Raw genomic sequence first — 19,589 nt, forward strand, 5'->3', positions numbered from 1 at the left:
ACTTGATGTAATTGTATTTTGAATTCACATCCAAATTATTAATGTACATCATGAACAACAGTGTTTGCAGCACCATTTCTTCTCAGCACCAGTTCCTACGTTTTCATCTGAATAAGTACTTTTAACCTCTGCTTTGTTTTCTGTTTTATAACCTGCTTGTGATCCATTACACTTCCTGGCTCCCATGTTCTAACATGAATCCCCTTTATGGTATCTTACTGAAGGCCTTTGGAAAATACAAATAAGTCACCTCTATTATATTACCCTCATCCTATTTTATGTGTTACTTATTTGAATAATTCCGTTATGCTTATCGAGCAATACCCTTCCTTTTGAACAGTGTACTAATTTTATTATGTTTTTAATTTCGTAATATTCCTCTGTTATATCTTTGATAAAGGATTCCATTATCTTTCAATCACTGCCAAGAATCTAATCAATTTTATCTTTTTTCTAATCTGTCAGATAAACAATAGCTGCTTTTTGCACTAATTCCCTTTCCTAGTGAAAATTTATGTTCAGGTAATAATGTGTCTTCTGTCTTCCACAACTTATTTTAATCTCTGCCAATGAAATCCATCCAGACTAACCTTTGGCTCACTTCTCAAATTCATTTACATAGTTTTCTCTGACCCCTTCTCCCCTTCTGCAATCGTTCCTTCGCACTATGCACTTGCAGAGTGACTGAGAGACATTCATGTGCTTTGTCCCATTCCATATGAATTCTGTTTCTATGTTAATATTAATTATGTTTTTTTTTCTCATACCACATTATCTCTAATTAGTTCAGCTGGCTACAGCATTTTCTTCCTTGTCTCTCTTTCTAAATGTGTGAACGCCTGCAATATTTAACCACCAGTCCTATTTTTTATTAAACCATGGTTCAGTTTTCCCTGCACTTCTACATCCTTACTGTAGATTGTTGCCTCTAGTTGACCCTTTCTTTGTGTGTTCTTTTCATTGTGATGTGTACAGTTACATTTTCAAACTGCAAACTGTCTACTCTGTTTGAAGTAAATCATTTGGTCATTGGCTTAAAGTGATGAATTACACAACAATAAACACAAAAAACCCCCCACCATTTCAACTGGGACAACACATCTATCCTGGGACAGGCTAAGCAAAAAACATGCCAGAGAATTCCTGGCACTCCAATCACAAATCCATAAACAAACACATAGATCTAGATGCCATCTATCAACCCCTCAGAAAATGAACAGGAAATGACATCACCATAAACCCCAGGAACCTCATCCAGGAGAAAGCTATAAATAGAAAGCAGGAGACAACAGCTTCGCTTCACTTGGAGGTCGCCACTGATGATGTTACCCAGCCCAGATAATGAAATATCTGGATATCAAACTTACAGCTCAGCGAGCAAACCTACACCCTAAACCTCAACCTGAGCTACAAACCTTCACAAACCTTGCAATAAACATTATACTTATATCAACTTTTGCCTCCCAATTTAATGGAATATTCATACTTGAAATCGTTATGAAACCGTGCATAAGAAAAGACAGACATACTCAGCCTGACCGCACAAAAACACGCTGATAGATACAAAATAGGCTGACACACACACAGAGCTCAAGATGGTGAACGGCTGTCTGTACTTTTTTAGTACACAGTTGGAAGTGAGGTGATTAATAAGGTAAATCAACTGTGAGATGAAAGTGATATGGAGATAATTAATAAACTGCCCTCACAATCATTAACACACAATATCACTACAATCTAATGAAGAGTAAAAAGGTCACATTGTTGACCCTGAACATTGACCCTTACTCATTCGATAGAGAGCTATTTAACTGCATGAGCTGAAGCTTGGACACACGCATAATCTGCAGCACTATGACGATTAGAGAACCCCAGATGGTGAGTCTCTGGAGAAAACTGGGTTTTGAAACTTATAGTACAAATGCTGTGGATGGGAAAGACAGAAAAACAGAGAGGACAAGTTAGAGGCAAGATAAAAAGAAAATGTGACAGATAGAGGGAGTAAGACAAAGGAGAGAGATAGGAAGAGAGAAATAATCAGACAAGAAGAAATTGTAATTGAGAAAGCCCTTGATCTGTATGCAATATAGGCAGATCCTTGGGTCTATCAGTCTCCTCTCTCTCTTGCTCTGCTATCATTCTAAATTTATTTGTCTCTCAGTTCTTTTGCTCCATTGCTGTTCTCCTTGTCTATCATCTCTTGTTCTCTCTTTCATCTCGATAGCTCTCTCTATATTTCTCTCTCTCTCACTATGCCTCTCGCTTTCTGTTGCTTTCGTTCTGTATCTCATTCTCCACCTCTTGTTCTGTCTCTTGTTCTGTCACTCTCTCACTGTTGTTCGTATGCTTCCCGTATCTCTCAATCACTGCCACTCCATTTCTCACATCCTTTCCCTTTTGTTAATTTCAAAGCTCTTTTCTTTGCCATTTCTAACTTTTCTGCCCATTTAAGCAACTTCAGCCTCGTGCCAAGAATTGTGTGAGGTCGGAATCAAGTAAGACCTGGAACAAGTGAAGATTGGGTATGAATTAGTTTAGCCTGGAATCAGGTTAGATCAACTAAGGAATAAGCAATAATTGTGCAGAAATTCAGTGGAGCTGGGAACTAGACAAGAATCAGGCAGAGGATTAACTCTCTGACATCTCTCAGTCATTATTATATGACTAGGGAACATGGCACAAGTTTTGACAAAAACTGTTCCTAAAACAATTGAATAATCGATTCCCCTTTTGGGTATTTCTTGGTGTTTCTTTTATTGTAATTATTTTCAACCTCTGTGCTACTTGATCCTCAGATATGGGTTTACCCTTCAAATAATGGCTTGCTCCATGTTGTTCCAGACTGTGGGAGAGAATGAACTCCCCCATGTTACAGGGTCAACCAGGGGCTCAGACTGTCAGAAAGACCAGGGTTTTTAAAGAGGGGCTCCAACCTGTATCTCAAATAGATGTAAGAATCTGCAGCCACTAATGAAATGAGTTCTCCCTATGGTCCAAGCCATTAATTTTCCACCAAAAACAAAACACTTAAACTATTATCTGGGTCACTTGTCTGGCTACTGTTTGCCAGATCCTGTTGCCACATTAACAAGTGAAATTCTTTGAATGTTAGCTGTTTTCTGAGAGGTATGATCTGGTGTGAGATAAATGCATCTTCCATTTGTATTCACTAACCAGTTGTTCATTGCAGAATTTAAAACTGACTGAGCCCTCAGGGCCAGTCCGTAGCCTCACCACAGCTTGGACCGACACTAAGAATCTGGCCACTTACAGGAACTTCAAGGTGAGTTCCCAACATCATGGCAGATGGCACCAGAACAGAGAACAGAACTAGTGAATGACAGGGAAGGGGAGGAGGGGGTGAGGGTTGGGGGCTTTTTGCTTCGGTGTGGGAATGGTACTGAGAGACCAGGGACTCAATGGTATCAGGGTTTGGAGAAATGGGGCGGTGGACATAGTACCAGAAATCAGGTTTTGCAGATCAGTATCTGGGTTAAAAACAATGGCTGCAGATGCTAGAAACCAGATTCTGGATTAGTGGTGCTGGAAAAGCACAGCAGTTCCAGCAGCATCAAGGAGCAGTAAAATCGACATTTCGGGCAAAAGCCCTTCATCAGGAATACAGGCAGAGAGCCTGAAAGGTGGAGAGAAAGTAGCATAGAGTACAATAGGTGAGTGGGGGAGGGGATGAAGGTGATAGATCAGGGGCGGGGGGAGGGTGGAGTGGATAGGTGAAAAAGAAGATAGGCAGGTAGGATAATTCATGAGGACAGTGCTGAGCTAAAAGTTTGGAACTAGGGTGAGGTGGGGGAATGGGAAATGAGGAAACTGTTGAAATCCACATTGATGCCCAGGGGTTGAGGTGTTCCGAGGCGGAAGATGAGGCAATTTTACTGCTCCTTGGATGCTGCCTGACCTGCTGTGCTTTTCCAGCACCTCTCTAATCCAGATCAGTATCTGGCCAAGAGATTGTTACCAGGGGGAGAGTGTAGGAATACTGGTTAGGGGGCTGTATGAATACTAGATGGGGGGGATTGAGAGTGTAGGAATACTGGGTAGAGGTATAGGAGAGAGGAGGGGAAGGAGGAGAGACAAATACCTGGGTTTGGTAAAGAGGCTGGAGGAATTGGAACAATACCTATGGGAAAAGAGCATTAATGGGAAGGGGGAGGTGGCAATAATGTGAGGGGGAGGGGGAGGGGCAGTAACAGGAGGGGAGGGTCAGTAACAGGAGGGAAGGGTCAGTAATGGGAGGGGAGGGTCAGGAATGGGAGGGGAGGGGTCAGGAATGGGAAGGGGAGGGGTCAGTAATGGGAGGGGAAGGGTCAGGAATGGGAGGGGAGGCTCTGGAATGGGAGGAGGAGGGTTAGGAATGGGAAGGGGAGGGGTCAGTAATGGGAGGGGGAGGGTCATGAATGGGAGGGGAGGGTCAGGAATGGGAGGGGGAGGGGGCAATAATAGGAGGGGGAGGGGTCAGTAATGGGAGGGGAGGGTCAGGAATGGGAGGGGAGGGTCAGAATGGGAGGGGGAGGGGTCAGGAATGGGAGAGTAGGGTCAGAATAAGAGGGGGAGGGGTCAGTAATGGGAGGGGAGGGTCAGTAATGGGGGTCAGAAATGGGAGGGGGAGGGTCAGGAATGGAAGGGGAGGGTCAGGAATGGGAGGGGGAGGGGTCAATAATGGGAGGGGAGGGTCAGAATGGGAGGGGGAGGGGTCAGTAATGGGAGGGGAGGGTCAGAATGGGAGGGGGAGGGGTCAGGAATGGGAGAATAGGGTCAGAATAAGAGGGGGAGGGGTCAGTAATGGGAGGGGAGGGTCAGTAATGGGGGTCAGAGGGGTCAGTAATGGGAGGGGGAGGGTCAGGAATGGAAGGGGAGGGTCAGGAATGGGAGGGGGAGGGGTCAATAATGGGAGGGGAGGGTCAGAATGGGAGGGGGAGGGGTCAGTAATGGGAGGGGGAGGGTCAGAATGGGAGGGGGAGGGTCAGTAATGTGGGGGAGGGTCAGTAATGTGGGGGAGGGAGGCAGTAATGGGGAGGGGGAGCAGCACTAGCTGGAGTGTGGAGGAGTGATTAGAAGTTGCAGTGGTGGCGAGATGGGGTCAGATCCCAGCTTCCCTTCTGCAGGACGTATCTTCATGTGGAGAGGATTAAATGGCAAGTGTTTCCTCTTTGCCTTTGTTCAGTCTGGATTGCTCCAGGAACGGGTACTGAACACGTATCGGCTGATGCACACTAACCAGACAGTGGAATTTGTTACCAAGAAGGTGAGTGGTTCATCAAGACCATCGAGATCCTGGGATCTCAGTTAATGTCATTTCAAATACACCATAAAAACAATGACTGCAGATGCTGGAAACCAGATTCTGGATTAGTGGTGCTAGAAGAGCACAGCAGTTCAGGCAGCATCCAAGTAGCTTTGAAATCGACGTTTCGGGCAAAAGCCCATCAGGGCTTTTGCCCGAAACATCGATTTCGAAGCTACTTGGATGCTGCCTGAACTGCTGTGCTCTTCCAGCACCAATAATCCACCTTAGAAATAGACAGCTCTGAAAGAAATCATTTAACACATGTATGTGCCAACTCTTTAATAAAGCTATTCAATTAGTCCCGCTCCATGCTTTTTCCCCATTCCTGTAATTGTTTTTATTAAATTCACTTTTGAAAATTACAATTAAATTGCTTTCACCACTTTTTCAAGTTGCGCATTCAACTTTATGCCTAAAATATACTTCCTACTAAATTGCCCTTCCTTTAATTTTTGCTGTGCAGATCTCCAGCTCTATGCATGGCTGTGACTTTCTGAACTGGAAGTTAATGGGCCCACATTCTTACTGACATACATTGACCCTCCACGCAGCTGCGCAGACCTACAGCTTATAGCGAACATTGGTTATGTAGCCTCTGGTACTTTCACCAATTATTTCAAAATCTGTGTCCTCTGGCTACTGACCCATTTGTTGTTGTGGTTCTGTTTGCCGAGCTGGGAATTTGTGTTGCAGACGTTTCGTCCCCTGTCTGCAACACAAATTCCCAGCTCGGCGAACAGAACCACAACAACGAGCACTCGAGCTACAAATCTTCTCACAAACTTTGACCCATTTGTTATTGGAAATAATTTATCCTCACAAACTGCCAAAATTCTTCATGTCCTTGAATGCCTCTTTAAGTTCTCTTGGCAATCTTCTTTCTGGTAGGAGAACCAATAAGACAACCAGTAAGACAATTTCCATCTTCCTTGCAGTAATGCTGAGTGATGAACCTGAAAAAATTCATAAATAGTTTTCAACCAAAATGTATCACCTAATAATTCTCTGAATTATGATTAATGACTATGTGTGATTTCATCAGTTCATTTAATCAGTTTATGACTGGTACCTCTGGTACTCTCTTCTTTGGTATTTGCCACATTTGAATTCCATGCCATTTGCAAACTTAAGTTGTGCTTTGCATGTTCAAGGACAGGTCATTAACATAGATCAAAAAGACCATTAGTCCTAATATTTACCACTGTACACTTCACTCCAATCTCTCTGCTTTCTGTCCTTTAGACAATTTTGCATCCACTGACCCTTTAATTACATGGACTTTAATTTTGCTAACAAGTCTATTTTGTGATGATTTTAACTGTATATGTCAACCCTCCAATAACATTTTGACCAAGTTAATAAATACACTTTACCTTTTTCAAATCAATGCTGGCTTTCACTTATTAGCCCATACTCTCCCAAGTGCCAATTAATTTTGTCCCAGATTATTGTCTCTAAGTGTTTCCCCAAAATATTAATGTTATGTAGATGGTGTGCTGGGTCTTACTGGGTCTTATCTCACAGCCCTTTTTTGAACAAAGGCATAGTGTTTGCAATTCTCCAGCCCTTTGGCACCAAGGCCTTAATCAAGAAAGTGTATTCAGAGCCTCTGGAATTTGTAACCTTGGTCTCTTCAGTAATCAATTCAGATTAGATGACTTTGGCACTTTGAGTACAGCCAACCTTTTAAACTTTCTCATACCATGAATCCAATATTGCTATTGCCTTCCTCTTTGCTGCTGCACTGTCAATATTCTCTTAGGTGAAGATTGATCTAAAATAATTATTTACTGCATTTTCCTCCACAAAAAAGATTTCCTTTTCAATCCTGAGTCAATCCCCATGTTTGTCCTTCCTTAGAATACCCTTTCACTACGTTTATAAGACTTTGGAATTCCCTTCAATGTAACTCACTAATGTTTTCCTCACTTTGTCTCTCATTTCAGTTTTCAATTGCTCACTGTATTTCGCTTGTTTCTCTACTGAATTATTATACATATAATCAACAATTATTATAATTTATTATTTAATTTCGATCTCTCCACCCATAGTTATCCAGTGAGGTCTAGCTTTGGATGCCTTTCTTTTCTGCTTCATGCGCATGTGTTCAAACTTCCACCTTTTTGAAGTCTTCCCCTTTGCAATTTTTACCAGCTTTGATTCTAACACACCTCAGCCAAATTCTTTATTATTTGAAACTTTTTGTCTTCATTCTTATTTTGATTCTTGATAACCCTGATAGACAGGTTAACAATGGTTGGAAGGGGTGCTTAACTCAATGGCGTTTGAGCTATTGAAAAACCAGCCAGATGGGATTGTGGTTGGTGTATCGGATCTATATGGGGGTTTGAGTGACTGAATAATGATGTTTGAATAATCAATTGAGCTGGTGTGTTGAGTTGTTTTTTGTTGCGTCTCATATTTTAGATCGCACGATGGGGCTCGTGTTCACAGGCTCAGATGACAGTGATGGAAGCTCTTCAAGCACTTGATCAGATAGTAGATGAATCTGATCCTGATGTTGATTTTCCAAATTCTTTCCATGCCTACCAAACAGCAGAAGAAATTCGGAAGGTCTATCCTGACCTGGGTAAACTATATAACTCTTCTGAAGGAGAGGCTACTGGGAATGAATGGAGAGTACAGACACATAACATACACAGACACATCGCATACACAAACATGTAGAGAGAGGTAAGCACAAAAAAAGGACTCATAGTCAAACACATATTGAAACATAAGTAGACAAACTCAGGAAGACACATACAGACAGTTAGAAACAAGGACACAGAAAGAGGTAAACACATGTAGGTGTGAAAGTGTGGTTCTGTAAAGTTTGGAGCATCACATGATATAATGTTTGAATTGGCACTCCTTCAGCGCTTTTACAGTGCTGTCCTATGATGGTGCAGTTCACAGTAGCTGCTGTTGGCTTACTATGCCCTCAGTAGTCTCTTGAAAAATGTATCACTCCTTCCATTAAACTCCTCCTGCAGTACTCCCTCAGCACTGCCCACATCAAATCAAAGTACCTTCTCTGGTATTGTCTCACAAAGTGCAATGGTCCCTCAATACTACCTGACAATGCAGCACAATGGTGGTGTGGATTGATGAAGTTTAGGGAATTATGAGATGCTGCAATTAATGTGTGTATGTTTATTTCTATTTTGTAGACTGGCTCCAGCTGGTTGGGTTGCTGCACGATATTGGGAAAATCCTCACTGTCTGGGGGGAGCCGCAGGTAAGGAGAGCAATCCTGAGTGTGGCAAGATTCTTTAGGAGATCTCAATGATGATTGTTGCATTTATCTCCAACAGATTGTATCTGTTACACAAAGGGGCACAACCATAGAAACATGAGGCCATTCCAGCCATTGTTATGGGGATGTTCCACCTTTCAACTAGATCAAGGCAGATCTTTACCTTACCCTATTGGTTACTTCAACATCTAAACTAATAAAAAGTTATCAATTGACGTTCTGAAAATTTCAATTGATCTCCAGCAGCCACGGGCCTCTTGGTGATCAAGTTCCAGATTTCCACTACACTTTGAAGAAATTTTTATATCACGCTGAATCATCGAGTTCTAATTTTAAGGTTATATCCCCTTGTTGTAAGTTCCCCTGCCAGCAGGAATAGTATTTGTCTACTTTATCAATTATTTTAACCATTTCAAATAAGATTACCTCGAAACTTTCTTTACACAAGCCTCTCTGAAACACCATTGCCTGCATCCTCATACCAAGTCCTCTTCCCAAATCACCCTTCTTCCCCTGACTCAAGTTCTGCTCCCCCACAGATACCAACTGTAATGCACACATTTCAAAACCGATTACACCCTACTCCTCCAGTCCCCTGCACACACTTGAAACCTGAGTCCCAGATGTCCAGCTATTATGCGATGGCAATGCAACAGTGAGTGAGAACTCTGTGCTGAGTCAAGCCTGCTTTTTGGACTATAGATGTTGTTTTCATGCTTTAACAAAATGGGATTGTTTTCTGTTCTCAGTGGTGTGTGGTTGGAGACACCTACCCAGTTGGATGCAAGTTTCAGGATTCTATTGTTTACAGGGACTCAACGTTTTCAGACAATCCAGATCTTAAGGACCCTAGATACAAGTAAGAGACACTGTCCATTATATTTTTTACTCATTGAAGTCCCTGGAGGGGTTGAGTTTTCGGGAGAGGCTGAATAGGCTGGGGCTTTTCCCCCTGGAATGTTGGAGGCTGGACGGTGACCTTATAAGGGGCTTATACAATGATGAGGGGCATGGATAGGGGTGAATAGACAAGGTCTTTTGTCCCAGGGTGGAGGAGTCCAAAACTAGAGGGGGAAGATTTACAAAGGATCTGAGGGGTACCTTTCTCACGCAGAGGGTTGTGCTCTCTGTCCTTTATCGGTTATTCTAGTCTAGCTGAAACCTGCAGTACACGGTAACGTTCAGTTTTGTAGACATTAAGAAATGTAGGTCCGGACAATGCACGGGAACCTGACGACTGCCGCTAGGTTGCGTAATTAATGGGCAGTGGCTTGTATTTTACTCTATAACTTGTAACATTCTGTATTTCGTTGAAATTGCATCGGACTTTGTTCTGAACGAACTTATAATTCTCCATGGCCATGTAATAAAAGCGAGTTAATTGCTCAAGGTCTCTTAGAGTCAGAGATGTACAGCACAGAAACAGACCCTTCGGTCCAACTTGTCCATGCCGACCAGATATCCCAACCCAATCTAGTCCCACCTGCCAGCACCTGGCCCATATCCCTCCAAACCCTTCCTATTCATATACCCATCCAGATGCCCTTTAAATGTTGCAATTGTACTAGCTCCACCACTTCCCCTCTGGCAGCTCATTCCGTACACGTACCACCCTCTGAGTGAAAACATTGCCCCTTAGGTCTCTTTTATATCTTTCCCCTCTCACCCTAAACCTATGCCCTCTAGTTCAGGACTCCCCAACCCCAGGGAAAAGACTTTGCCTAATTACCCTATCCATGCCCCTCCTGATTTTGTAAACCTCTATAAGGTCACCCCTCAGCCTCCAACGCTTCTGGGAAAACAGCCCCAGTCTGTTCAACTTCTCCCTATAGCTCAAATCCTTCAACCCTGGCAACATCCTTGTAAATCTTTTCTGAACCCTTTCAAGTTTCACAACATCTTTCCGATAGGAAGGAGACCAGAATTGTACGCAATAATCCAACAGTGGCCTAACCAATGTCCTTTACAGCCACAACACGACCTCCCAATTCCTGTACTCAATACTCTGACCAATAAAAGAAAGCATACCAATTGCCTTCTTCACTATCCTATCTACCTGCGACTCCACTTTCAAGGAGCTATGAACCTGCACTCCAAGGTCTCTTTGTTCAGCAACTCTCCCTAGGACCTTATCATTAAGTCCTGCTAAGATTTGCTTTCCCAAAATGCAGCACCTCACACTCTTTGTTTCCTAGTGTTGGATCGTCCCTTCTCGCAACTTCTAACCCTCACAAGAAGGAATTCTGGCTGGAAACTAGTCTTATGCACCAACATGTATTCATCTGCTAATTCTGCTGCCCTTCTCACTTTCTGTTCCTCCACATGAATTCTTATCATCTCTGGAAGTGAGTTTTAAACACCTCCAGCAGAATAATCTTAAGAGCTTTATAGGTCCTACCTAGCTTTAAAGCCTGACCATGTTTACATCTACTGGGCTTTTTCATACCCCAAATCTCCTCAAACCTGGCCAAATCTTACAGACTGGATCTGTCCAAACGATTCAAATTGCGGATGAAAGGCCCCAAACTGTTACGACATGGGGTTAAACCCCTCTGCTAATTTAAACCAGCCATACAGAAAAGATTCACCCAATACTGTAATCTGTTAAAATTTGAGAGGCAAAGACTTATCCCAGAGGTCCATATTTAAAGTAAAAATTAACAACTTTATTCTTTAAGTCCAACAAAGAATATTAAAACCAACAACTATTTACAACTTCTTTCCCTTAAACTTATCTTTTACCTCCCTCTCTATAATACTAGTCCGATAAAAAAATCCCGATTGAGATTTACAAAAACAAATTCAACTTTCAAAACCAGTCAACTGTCGAATCTTCTCTTTGTATCTTCCTCTGCAGATTTTCCTCTGTTGTCTTTTCGATGTTCTGCTGCACAGACTCCTTATAGCCAGGTACCTTTCAGAGGGCTGTTCTGCAGGCAGTCTGTACTTGTTGGTGGCTTGGCAGTTCTCCTGACTTTTGTTTGAAACAATTTGGCACAAGATTAGATTTCCTACAGTATGGAAACAGGACCTTCGGCCAACAAATCCACACCGACCCTCCGAAGAGTAACCTACCCAGACCCATTCCTCATATTTACCCCTGACCAATGCACCTGACACTATGGGCAATTTAGCATGGCCAATTCACCTAACCTGCACATCGTTGGATTGTGGGAGGAAACCCACACTGATATCGGGAGAATATGCAAACTCCACACAGGCAGTTGCCCATGGCTGGAATCAAACCTGAGTCATTGGCGCTGTGAAGCAGCAGTGCTAACCACTGAGCCGCCAAGGTTTTATTTTCCCTAACAGGTAACTTTTTTATGCAGAGGGTGGTGCATGTATGCTGCACAGTAAGTGGTGGAAGCAGGTACAATTCCAACATTTAAAAGGATCTGGACAGGTATATGAATAGGAAGAGTTTAGAGGGATATGGGCCAAATGGGACTAAATCAGATTAGGGTGTCTGGTCGGCGTGGACAAGTTGGACTGAAGTGTTCGTTTCCATGCTGTATGATCTTATGAGTTAAATCTCGCCACCGTGAAACACCACTGAGGAAACCAGACAAGCATCTGATCTGACTCAGAACCATTTCACGCTCTGATCCATTATAGCCTGCAAGAAAATCAATGCACAGCAAAGTGATTGTCTTTTGACTGGCCTCTGAACTGACCAGCCACTCAGCTGTACCAAAACCACTACAGAGAAGTCAAAACCAGATCAACTGTGGTTGTTAAAAGGAAGCAGCTCATTACCATCTTCCCAAACGTAATTAGGTATTGGTGACAGATGCTAACCTTGTCAGCAACGCCCACATCCCATGAAATACTAAAACCAAAACTTTCACCCTCTCTTATTCCTTAACATGTAACTCTACGACCACGTTTCGTTTGTGTCCTAATCCCTTCTAACGTAGCTCTCAAGCAGCTAAAGATTAAATTAATAAAATTGAAGCCAAAGAGGGGTACTGATCGAAGACACATGTTTGGAGAGTTATGGTATTAACATCACCTATTGTTCTCTGTACACAATAATAAGACTGTTATAAGAAACACACTTAACTCCAAGATCCAACAGTTGCTATGGAACAATGACAGGAAACATACCATATGACATCTTCATGATATTCCTGTATTTTGGCAACATATTAAGCATCTGTCACCCTGTCCAGGTGGAAATGGACAAGGATTGATATGTCTTAGATGATGCTATCTGCTTTGTTACAAGTTCCCCAAATGATTTAGTTGTGTATTTTTCAGCTCGCTTTATGGGATGTACGAACCTAACTGTGGGTTGGACAAAGTACTGATGTCATGGGGACATGATGGTAAGCAGCGATTGGGAGTCCAATGTTGTGACTGAAGATGGGAGATTTTTAAGGAAACTGCGTGCCTGTTTTACCACTTGAAAACTGAATGTAGAAGGGGCTATGTTCATGCTAACTCTGTAAGAATACAGATGGATAAGTGTCAAAGCATCAGAATTTATAGAGGTGATGCACATTGATCTAGGGGACTAAGCAGACTGTTGTACGTGGGAACGTAGGTCTTAGGAGCAGGCCATTTGGCTGAAAGTGAATTGTGGAACAGGCTCTAAAACCATAGGTGACCTGGTTATGGTCTCAGCTCCACTTTCCTGTCTGCATGCCATAACCTGGATTTGTCAAAATCCATCTGACTTAACCTTAAATAAACAGAAATATCCAGTGTCTTACTACCTTGTGGGGAAGAGAATACTATACTCTAAGGACACAAAGAAAGATCTTTTGCTTGTAATCTCTTTTCCATAGTATTAGTCTCCTGCATAAGAGGAACCATCCTCTGGATATCCAATCTATCCAGCTCCCTCTAGACCTTAAATGCATCAATAATATCACTTTTCATTCTTCTAAACTCTAATGGGTACTGGCTTAAACTATTCAAACTGTCTTCACAAGATAAGGCCTTCATCCACGAAATGTGTTGAGTGAAACCTACCCAAACTATTTTTAAATAATTATCTTTTTCTAAATTAGATTAAAAACTGTACACTGAATTCCAGATATGGTCCCATCAAGACCATGTACAGCTGCAGTTAAAATTCCCTTTTGTGTTCCATTTCTCGTGTAGTAAATACAGACATTCCCCTTGTTTTCTTTATCACTTGCTGTAACTGTATACTTACTTCACGTACCAAGACATGCAGATCCCTCATAAGCACAGGTCTGCAATTTTTCTCCATTTACATTGGACATTGTTTTTCAAATATTTCTGCTAAAATTGCAAAGTTCACATTTATCTACATTATCTCTCTCCAAATTTTTGCCAGGTCTATATCCCTTTGTACATTCTCCACTTCCTCTTGACAACTTACTTTCCCAATTCTCAGGTGTTATCAGTAAATTTCAAATCCATACATTCAGTTCAATGAAGCAAATCTTTGCAAAATAGTTCAGGATGCAGTACTAATTCCTCTTGCAGTTTACTAGTTGCAGCTTGCTAATCGAAAAAAAAATTGATTTACCCCTATGGGGTAGCTAACATAGAAGCTAAATGAAAGAAGTGTTTTTCATTGTGCAATAACTATAAAATATTTTGCAGTGGGAAACAATGAAATGGTCAGTGAATTAGTTAACAAGTGAGATTCATTGACAATTAACACCAGTCACTGAAACCCTTAATAGTTAGAGAAAAACAGAACTCTAACAGGGTCACAGTTTGAAGATTATCATTGGGGGGAAATGGATCAGTTAGGTTTTCAAAACAGAGGAGTATCAGCTGGAATGACTTACTGAGAGACTAACAACATTTAAAACAGCTCACATGATTTAATTGGATAAGGATTTCAGAAAGAAGGATACGAACAGGTATGCTGCAGTTCCAGCAGAGGGGGCTAGGATCATCACCATAAGCGCAATGAGTCAGAGAATTTACAACCTTTAAGGAGGGGCTCTTGTGCCACATTGGTAGTGTCTCTACTTCCTCTGAGCTAGGAGGTCCTGTGTTCAACCTGGAAATTTTTCATAACATTTTTGAACAGATTGATGAGAAAATAGCCACAATCTTTGAGGCTGCTAGGAGTTCACTTGAGTGGACCTTACCTTCAGTTACTGGTCTAAGAATCCAAAGAGGAAAACCTGGGACAAAATTTTGTTTTAAGGCTGTAATAACTGAAAGAAAATGAGTTTCCTGAAAGGGGGTTTGGCAAAGACTCAAAACAGGTGGACTGTGTTGCACTCACCATCACACCTTAATATATTATGTGTTTGTAGGAGGGCAAGAAAGTGGAAAAAAAACACAAATGAAACAAAAAAAAACTTTTAAAACCTTGTTAAATGTGATGATCTGAGTTCCAGGGCTATTTCCTGAGATTTAACTTGGACCTTTCTCTTGTAGAATATCTGTACAATGTGCTGAAAACTAATGGGTGCAAACTTCCTGAAGAGGTAAGTCTAAAAGCCTTTGTATTTCTTCTCTGAGCTTAGATCTGGGATCACTGCTCACCACAACTGCACAATCTTCCAGGCAGTCATAGCTCAGGGGTACAACAGTTATGTCATGGGTTTAAGTCTTATTGCAGTGACTTGAACACAAAATCCAGGATGAACTCCTGGGTGACTGTACAATGGGAGTGCCTCTCTGCTGGAACAGTAGTGTTGTAGGAGCATATGTTACAAAGGGCAGCACTGCCTGAGCAACTTTCAGAGGGGCAATGCTAGAGAAAGCACCAGTTGATGGGAAGGTGAAATTATAGGGAAGAAGTCAAGAAAAGGGTAAAATCTAAAGATTATATTGGTATCAATAAACATTTGAAGCTGTCTGTGCTTGTGTCTATCTGTCCATGTTTGTATGTTTGGTGCAGGGACTGTATATGGTCCGCTTCCATTCATTCTACCCCTGGCACACAGAGGGAGATTACATGCATCTCTGTAACAGCAAAGACCTGCAAATGCTTCAATGGGTTAAAGAATTTAAGTAAGTTCATTAAAAATTCTCAAGGTATTCTAATCAAAACTCTGTTAAAAGCTTTACTGAAACTTCAAAGGAAGTTTAATTCTGTGTCACACAATCAAAAGCATGGGGAACATAAATGTCTGAAGCAGGTTAAAAATCAGTAAACTACAACTACTGTTGTCAATACAACAAAGAGTCAAAGGGAAAACTGTGGAAACCATTAGGGAATAACACTTTCGTCAATGTTGTAGCTACTGGAATATGTAACTGGTTTTAGTGCTCATGACTGTGTCACTATGGAAGTGACAGCATTGGGAATAACTTATGAAGATGGTTTGGTGATTTTCAACTGATGTTTAAAGTGGAAAATCAAAGAAAATGAGATATGGAGTCGTCTCCCAGAACAAAAACTAACTGGAACAATTCAAATGGGAGGGTAATAATGGGAGAGACTGTTATTGGAAGGGATGGATTTTCCATGTTGTTACGCTTGCTGCTAGCCTAACCACACCCTTCTGTGTTTGCAGCAAATTTGATCTGTACACCAAGTGTGATGACTTGCCTAATGTGAAGACATTGCAGCCCTACTATCAGAAACTGATTGATAAGTATTGTCCAGGGAAACTGCGCTGGTAACCAGCAGAATGTATTCAACATCAAATCAGTGCCGTAGTCTTGAATCAACGGCTTCAGAACCAGAATAATTTTTGCAAATTGGCTAAAATGATGACTTACACTCAAAATGGCTGTTGAACCTGAATCAAACACTTTACTATGTAAAGCTGGATTCCAACTTCAGGACAGGATCTGTCGATTTAATCAGAGTATGAATTCTATGGATCAGACACACATTCCATTGATCTATACGTTCTAATTTTAAATAACTGTTCTGCGCACCTGTAATCCATCCTGTGGAGTGTTCCAATGCTGTTGTAATAGAGAATGAATCACATCCAGTTATTCTATTTTTCACAACATCACTGCTCCACTATCAAATCTTACACAAGCTTTTGGATGTGTTTGAGGCCTTGAAGTTAAATATATTTCATATTAGTAATAGAGATTTTTTAAAAAAAATCTGAATTTAGTGGGTTACAGTGGAGGAGTTGGATAAACTGGGGGTACACCACTTTGTCTCAGACAAATACCCCTGTTTTAAATAGTTTAGGTGAGCAAGTTACACCTGTTAACGCTACAACAATTGTTCAGGCAATGGGTCAACAGCCTTCGTCTGTGACTGCTACAGCCCAGGGAAACACAGACTCAAGACAGAAATAAACACTTGAGTGAAGATTACAAGCATGTTTCCTGGTCTCCTTCAGTGTAGAGGAATTAGCAAGGGTAAAATGCAAACAGCCAGGGAACAAGCTTTAGAATAATTAACAGCAAGTGGACAATAGGCCAATCCAGAGCAGAGGGTTCGAGGCAGTTTGCTCAACAGCAGTTCCAGTTTGACAGAACAAACAAACTTCAACTATCCTGTTGTGTCTATGGGTATTGTAACAACTATCGTTAATCAATAAACACAATAGTACTGAAATTAGGGCCACTTGCAGTTATTAATTTTAGTATCTTCACCGAAGTTTTGATTGTTACACAAAGCTTCTTGACAAATAGAAGGTTGTATCATTCCTTTATATCATAGATGTTGTGTCGCAGAGTATAAGGGAATGAGAAATTCATCATTGAAGTGCTGATGCAGAGATACTGTACATGACATTGAAGATTCTGTCTTACACAATATTTCATTCAGCTTGAGCTCCTCAATTTGAAGCATGTTAGGATTCCAAACACCCAATATCTATTCTAGGAACTTGCACTCAAACTCTGTGTTTAAAGAAAATTTACATATAATATTGTACAAAACAAGAATCCATGGAGTTCCAACATCATCAGGATATTTTGAGCAGGGAAATTTTATTGCAGAAGTGAGAATTTTGACAATTCCTCTTAACACAGCATCATGAACAAATTACAAATTAAATTGGGACCAAGGCAACAGCAAGAGCCCATTAAATACCACAAAAGGTAAGCTACCATTTCACCAGGAATCAGCAGTTAAAAACTGTAACATGCTGACTCATAGTGGGTGCAGGGTGACACATGGTTGGAATGAGGAGTGAGAAACTTGCAAGTCCAGTCAGATGTGAGTGAGAATCCATGATTCGAACACCATGGAATCAGATGGGTTTTGTGGTGAGTTACTGACAACTAGAGGCAGAACTGCATCACACCAACCTTTCCTGAGCCAGACTGCTGGACATTTGGATACAGAATGTGATGTCACTTTGAAGCAGACATTGGTGAATTATCAATTCACAAAGGTTTAATAGTGGCCTGACAGAAGGACTAAAGCATAACTTTGGAATATATTAACACAATCCTTGTCAGTGGAAGACTTGCAACCATGGACAAGAGAAGACATTGTCAAGATGGGAAGAGACTCTTAAAATCCCCTCAATATACAAAAAGCAGCCAGTTTACCAACCAAAGTACAGAAGGAGCTCTCAAGCATGAAATACTGAACCCCATTACACACACTACCTGATCAGTGAAACTTGGGCACTTTGGATCCAATAACTCAAGGCATATCTGTACAATAATCAGATTGTGCTAGTGAATTCTACTGGTCACCAAGTTAAATACTTCAATTAAATACACAACTTAGTGTAAATAGATAATAAAGTTAGACACAGCACTTGTTAGCCCACAGTTGAAAACTATGTGCAGTCTGGTTGTCCATTACAGAAAATACATTAAAGCCACAGAACAAACAGTGTATATTCTTCATGATTTCAAGAATGTGAACTAAAGCTTTGAGGAGATACTCGAAACTGGCACTGTTCCTAATGGAGCACAGAAGGCTCAGAGGAGATTTAGTAAAGTTTTCCTTTTAAATAACCAGTCTGCTTCTACCTCAGACATTTAGATCCTAAGCAAGTGGCACCCTAGGATCAGATGGGATCATGTCCATCATTTGGCAGGTGTAACATGCAGTCTGGCAAAGAGCCTCTCTCATTCCCAAATGAGCCACAGCAGAAATGTGAGGAAGAGAGTTAGATATAATAGAAAAATATAAATCAATTTAAAAAAAAAAGACTCTTGTGATTACTTTCTTCTGCGAACATTCTCTAGTGGCTGTTCCTCAGCAGGTGGCCGCATTTTACCCTCTGATCGTCGAAATTCCTTCCACCTCCCATCAGCATCCACCTCCTCACCACCACTCACATTCTTTCCCTCGCGTCTCCTTGAACCTGGCTTCAATGGGCTCCCTTCGTCTTTGCGATTTGTCAGTGCCTTGAGCAAAGAGATGAACAACACAGCAAGGTACAGTCCCCAAATCACCTGCTCCCCAGAGTAGGGCTCCACCTGTTCACGGGTTAGTTTCAGGATGGTTGGCAAAACATCCTTCACAGCCCGTTTGGGCTGCACTTTGTCCTGTGAGAAGAACAATAGTTACAAAAATGGAGGTGGCTGAAGCAGACAGATAGGTGCAGCACATGACTATTGCATGAGTTGGCACGGATGGAGGGAGCTTTACATCATGCCCAAGATCCACAAACAGGAGTGCTGGGTCAGACTCATCATTTCAGTCTGTTCTTTGACCATAAAAACTTATTCTTTTCAGTCTCAACTCCATCTTATTTCCCCTATTGTCTGGTTACTTCTGTTGACATTCATCAATTGAATATATTCCAGATGTGCTAACTTGCCTCCATTCCAACATGGGTATCCAGTTCTTCTATCTCCTCCATCAGCATGCCCTGCCCTCAAATACCGTCACTCCTAGCAACCGGAGGACTGGCTGAGATGCTCACACTTCTTCCATGAAGTGAGGTACAAACAGTCTGCACCTTGCACCACACCACCTTGTGTTCTTATGCTGACCAGATTTACATTTGACCCCACTCCTTTCTAGTAAATAGGAGTTGTTGTTATGGGAACCTAACCAGATCTGTGTTTTTCATGGGGAGGAGTGTGAACATTCATTCCTGTCCTGCTCCGTTCTCCTCCTGCATTCTCATACTCTGAGGACTGCACTGGTGTCACTCTTGGCTGTCTATCCAAAATGAAAAATGTCTGATTTTG

At 41.6% G+C, this 19,589-nt stretch overlaps 2 protein-coding genes across 2 annotated transcripts in view; one reads left to right on the plus strand and one right to left on the minus strand.

The window, feature by feature from the left end:
• Nucleotides 1-1,842: 1,842 nt before the first annotated feature.
• Nucleotides 1,843-17,045, plus strand: miox (myo-inositol oxygenase). Its single transcript, XM_072562745.1, has 10 exons — nt 1,843-1,878; nt 3,191-3,283; nt 5,183-5,263; nt 7,733-7,895; nt 8,479-8,546; nt 9,314-9,423; nt 12,828-12,895; nt 14,943-14,992; nt 15,409-15,521; nt 16,028-17,045. The coding sequence occupies exons 1-10, from the start codon at nt 1,855-1,857 to the stop codon at nt 16,134-16,136; spliced, it is 879 nt and encodes a 292-aa protein (XP_072418846.1). The 5' UTR covers nt 1,843-1,854; the 3' UTR covers nt 16,137-17,045.
• A 353-nt stretch (nt 17,046-17,398) lies between these two features.
• The window catches only part of lmf2a (lipase maturation factor 2a), a 28,172-nt gene continuing 25,981 nt past the window's right edge, over nt 17,399-19,589 (minus strand). The window contains exon 14 of the mRNA XM_072562738.1: nt 17,399-18,938. Coding sequence (XP_072418839.1) covers nt 18,609-18,938 — 330 coding nt within the window. The 3' untranslated portion in view covers nt 17,399-18,608. The remainder of the gene's footprint in view (nt 18,939-19,589) is intronic.

This window comes from Chiloscyllium punctatum, chromosome 44 (assembly GCF_047496795.1).
Source record: "Chiloscyllium punctatum isolate Juve2018m chromosome 44, sChiPun1.3, whole genome shotgun sequence".
Taxonomy (NCBI): domain Eukaryota; kingdom Metazoa; phylum Chordata; class Chondrichthyes; order Orectolobiformes; family Hemiscylliidae; genus Chiloscyllium; species Chiloscyllium punctatum.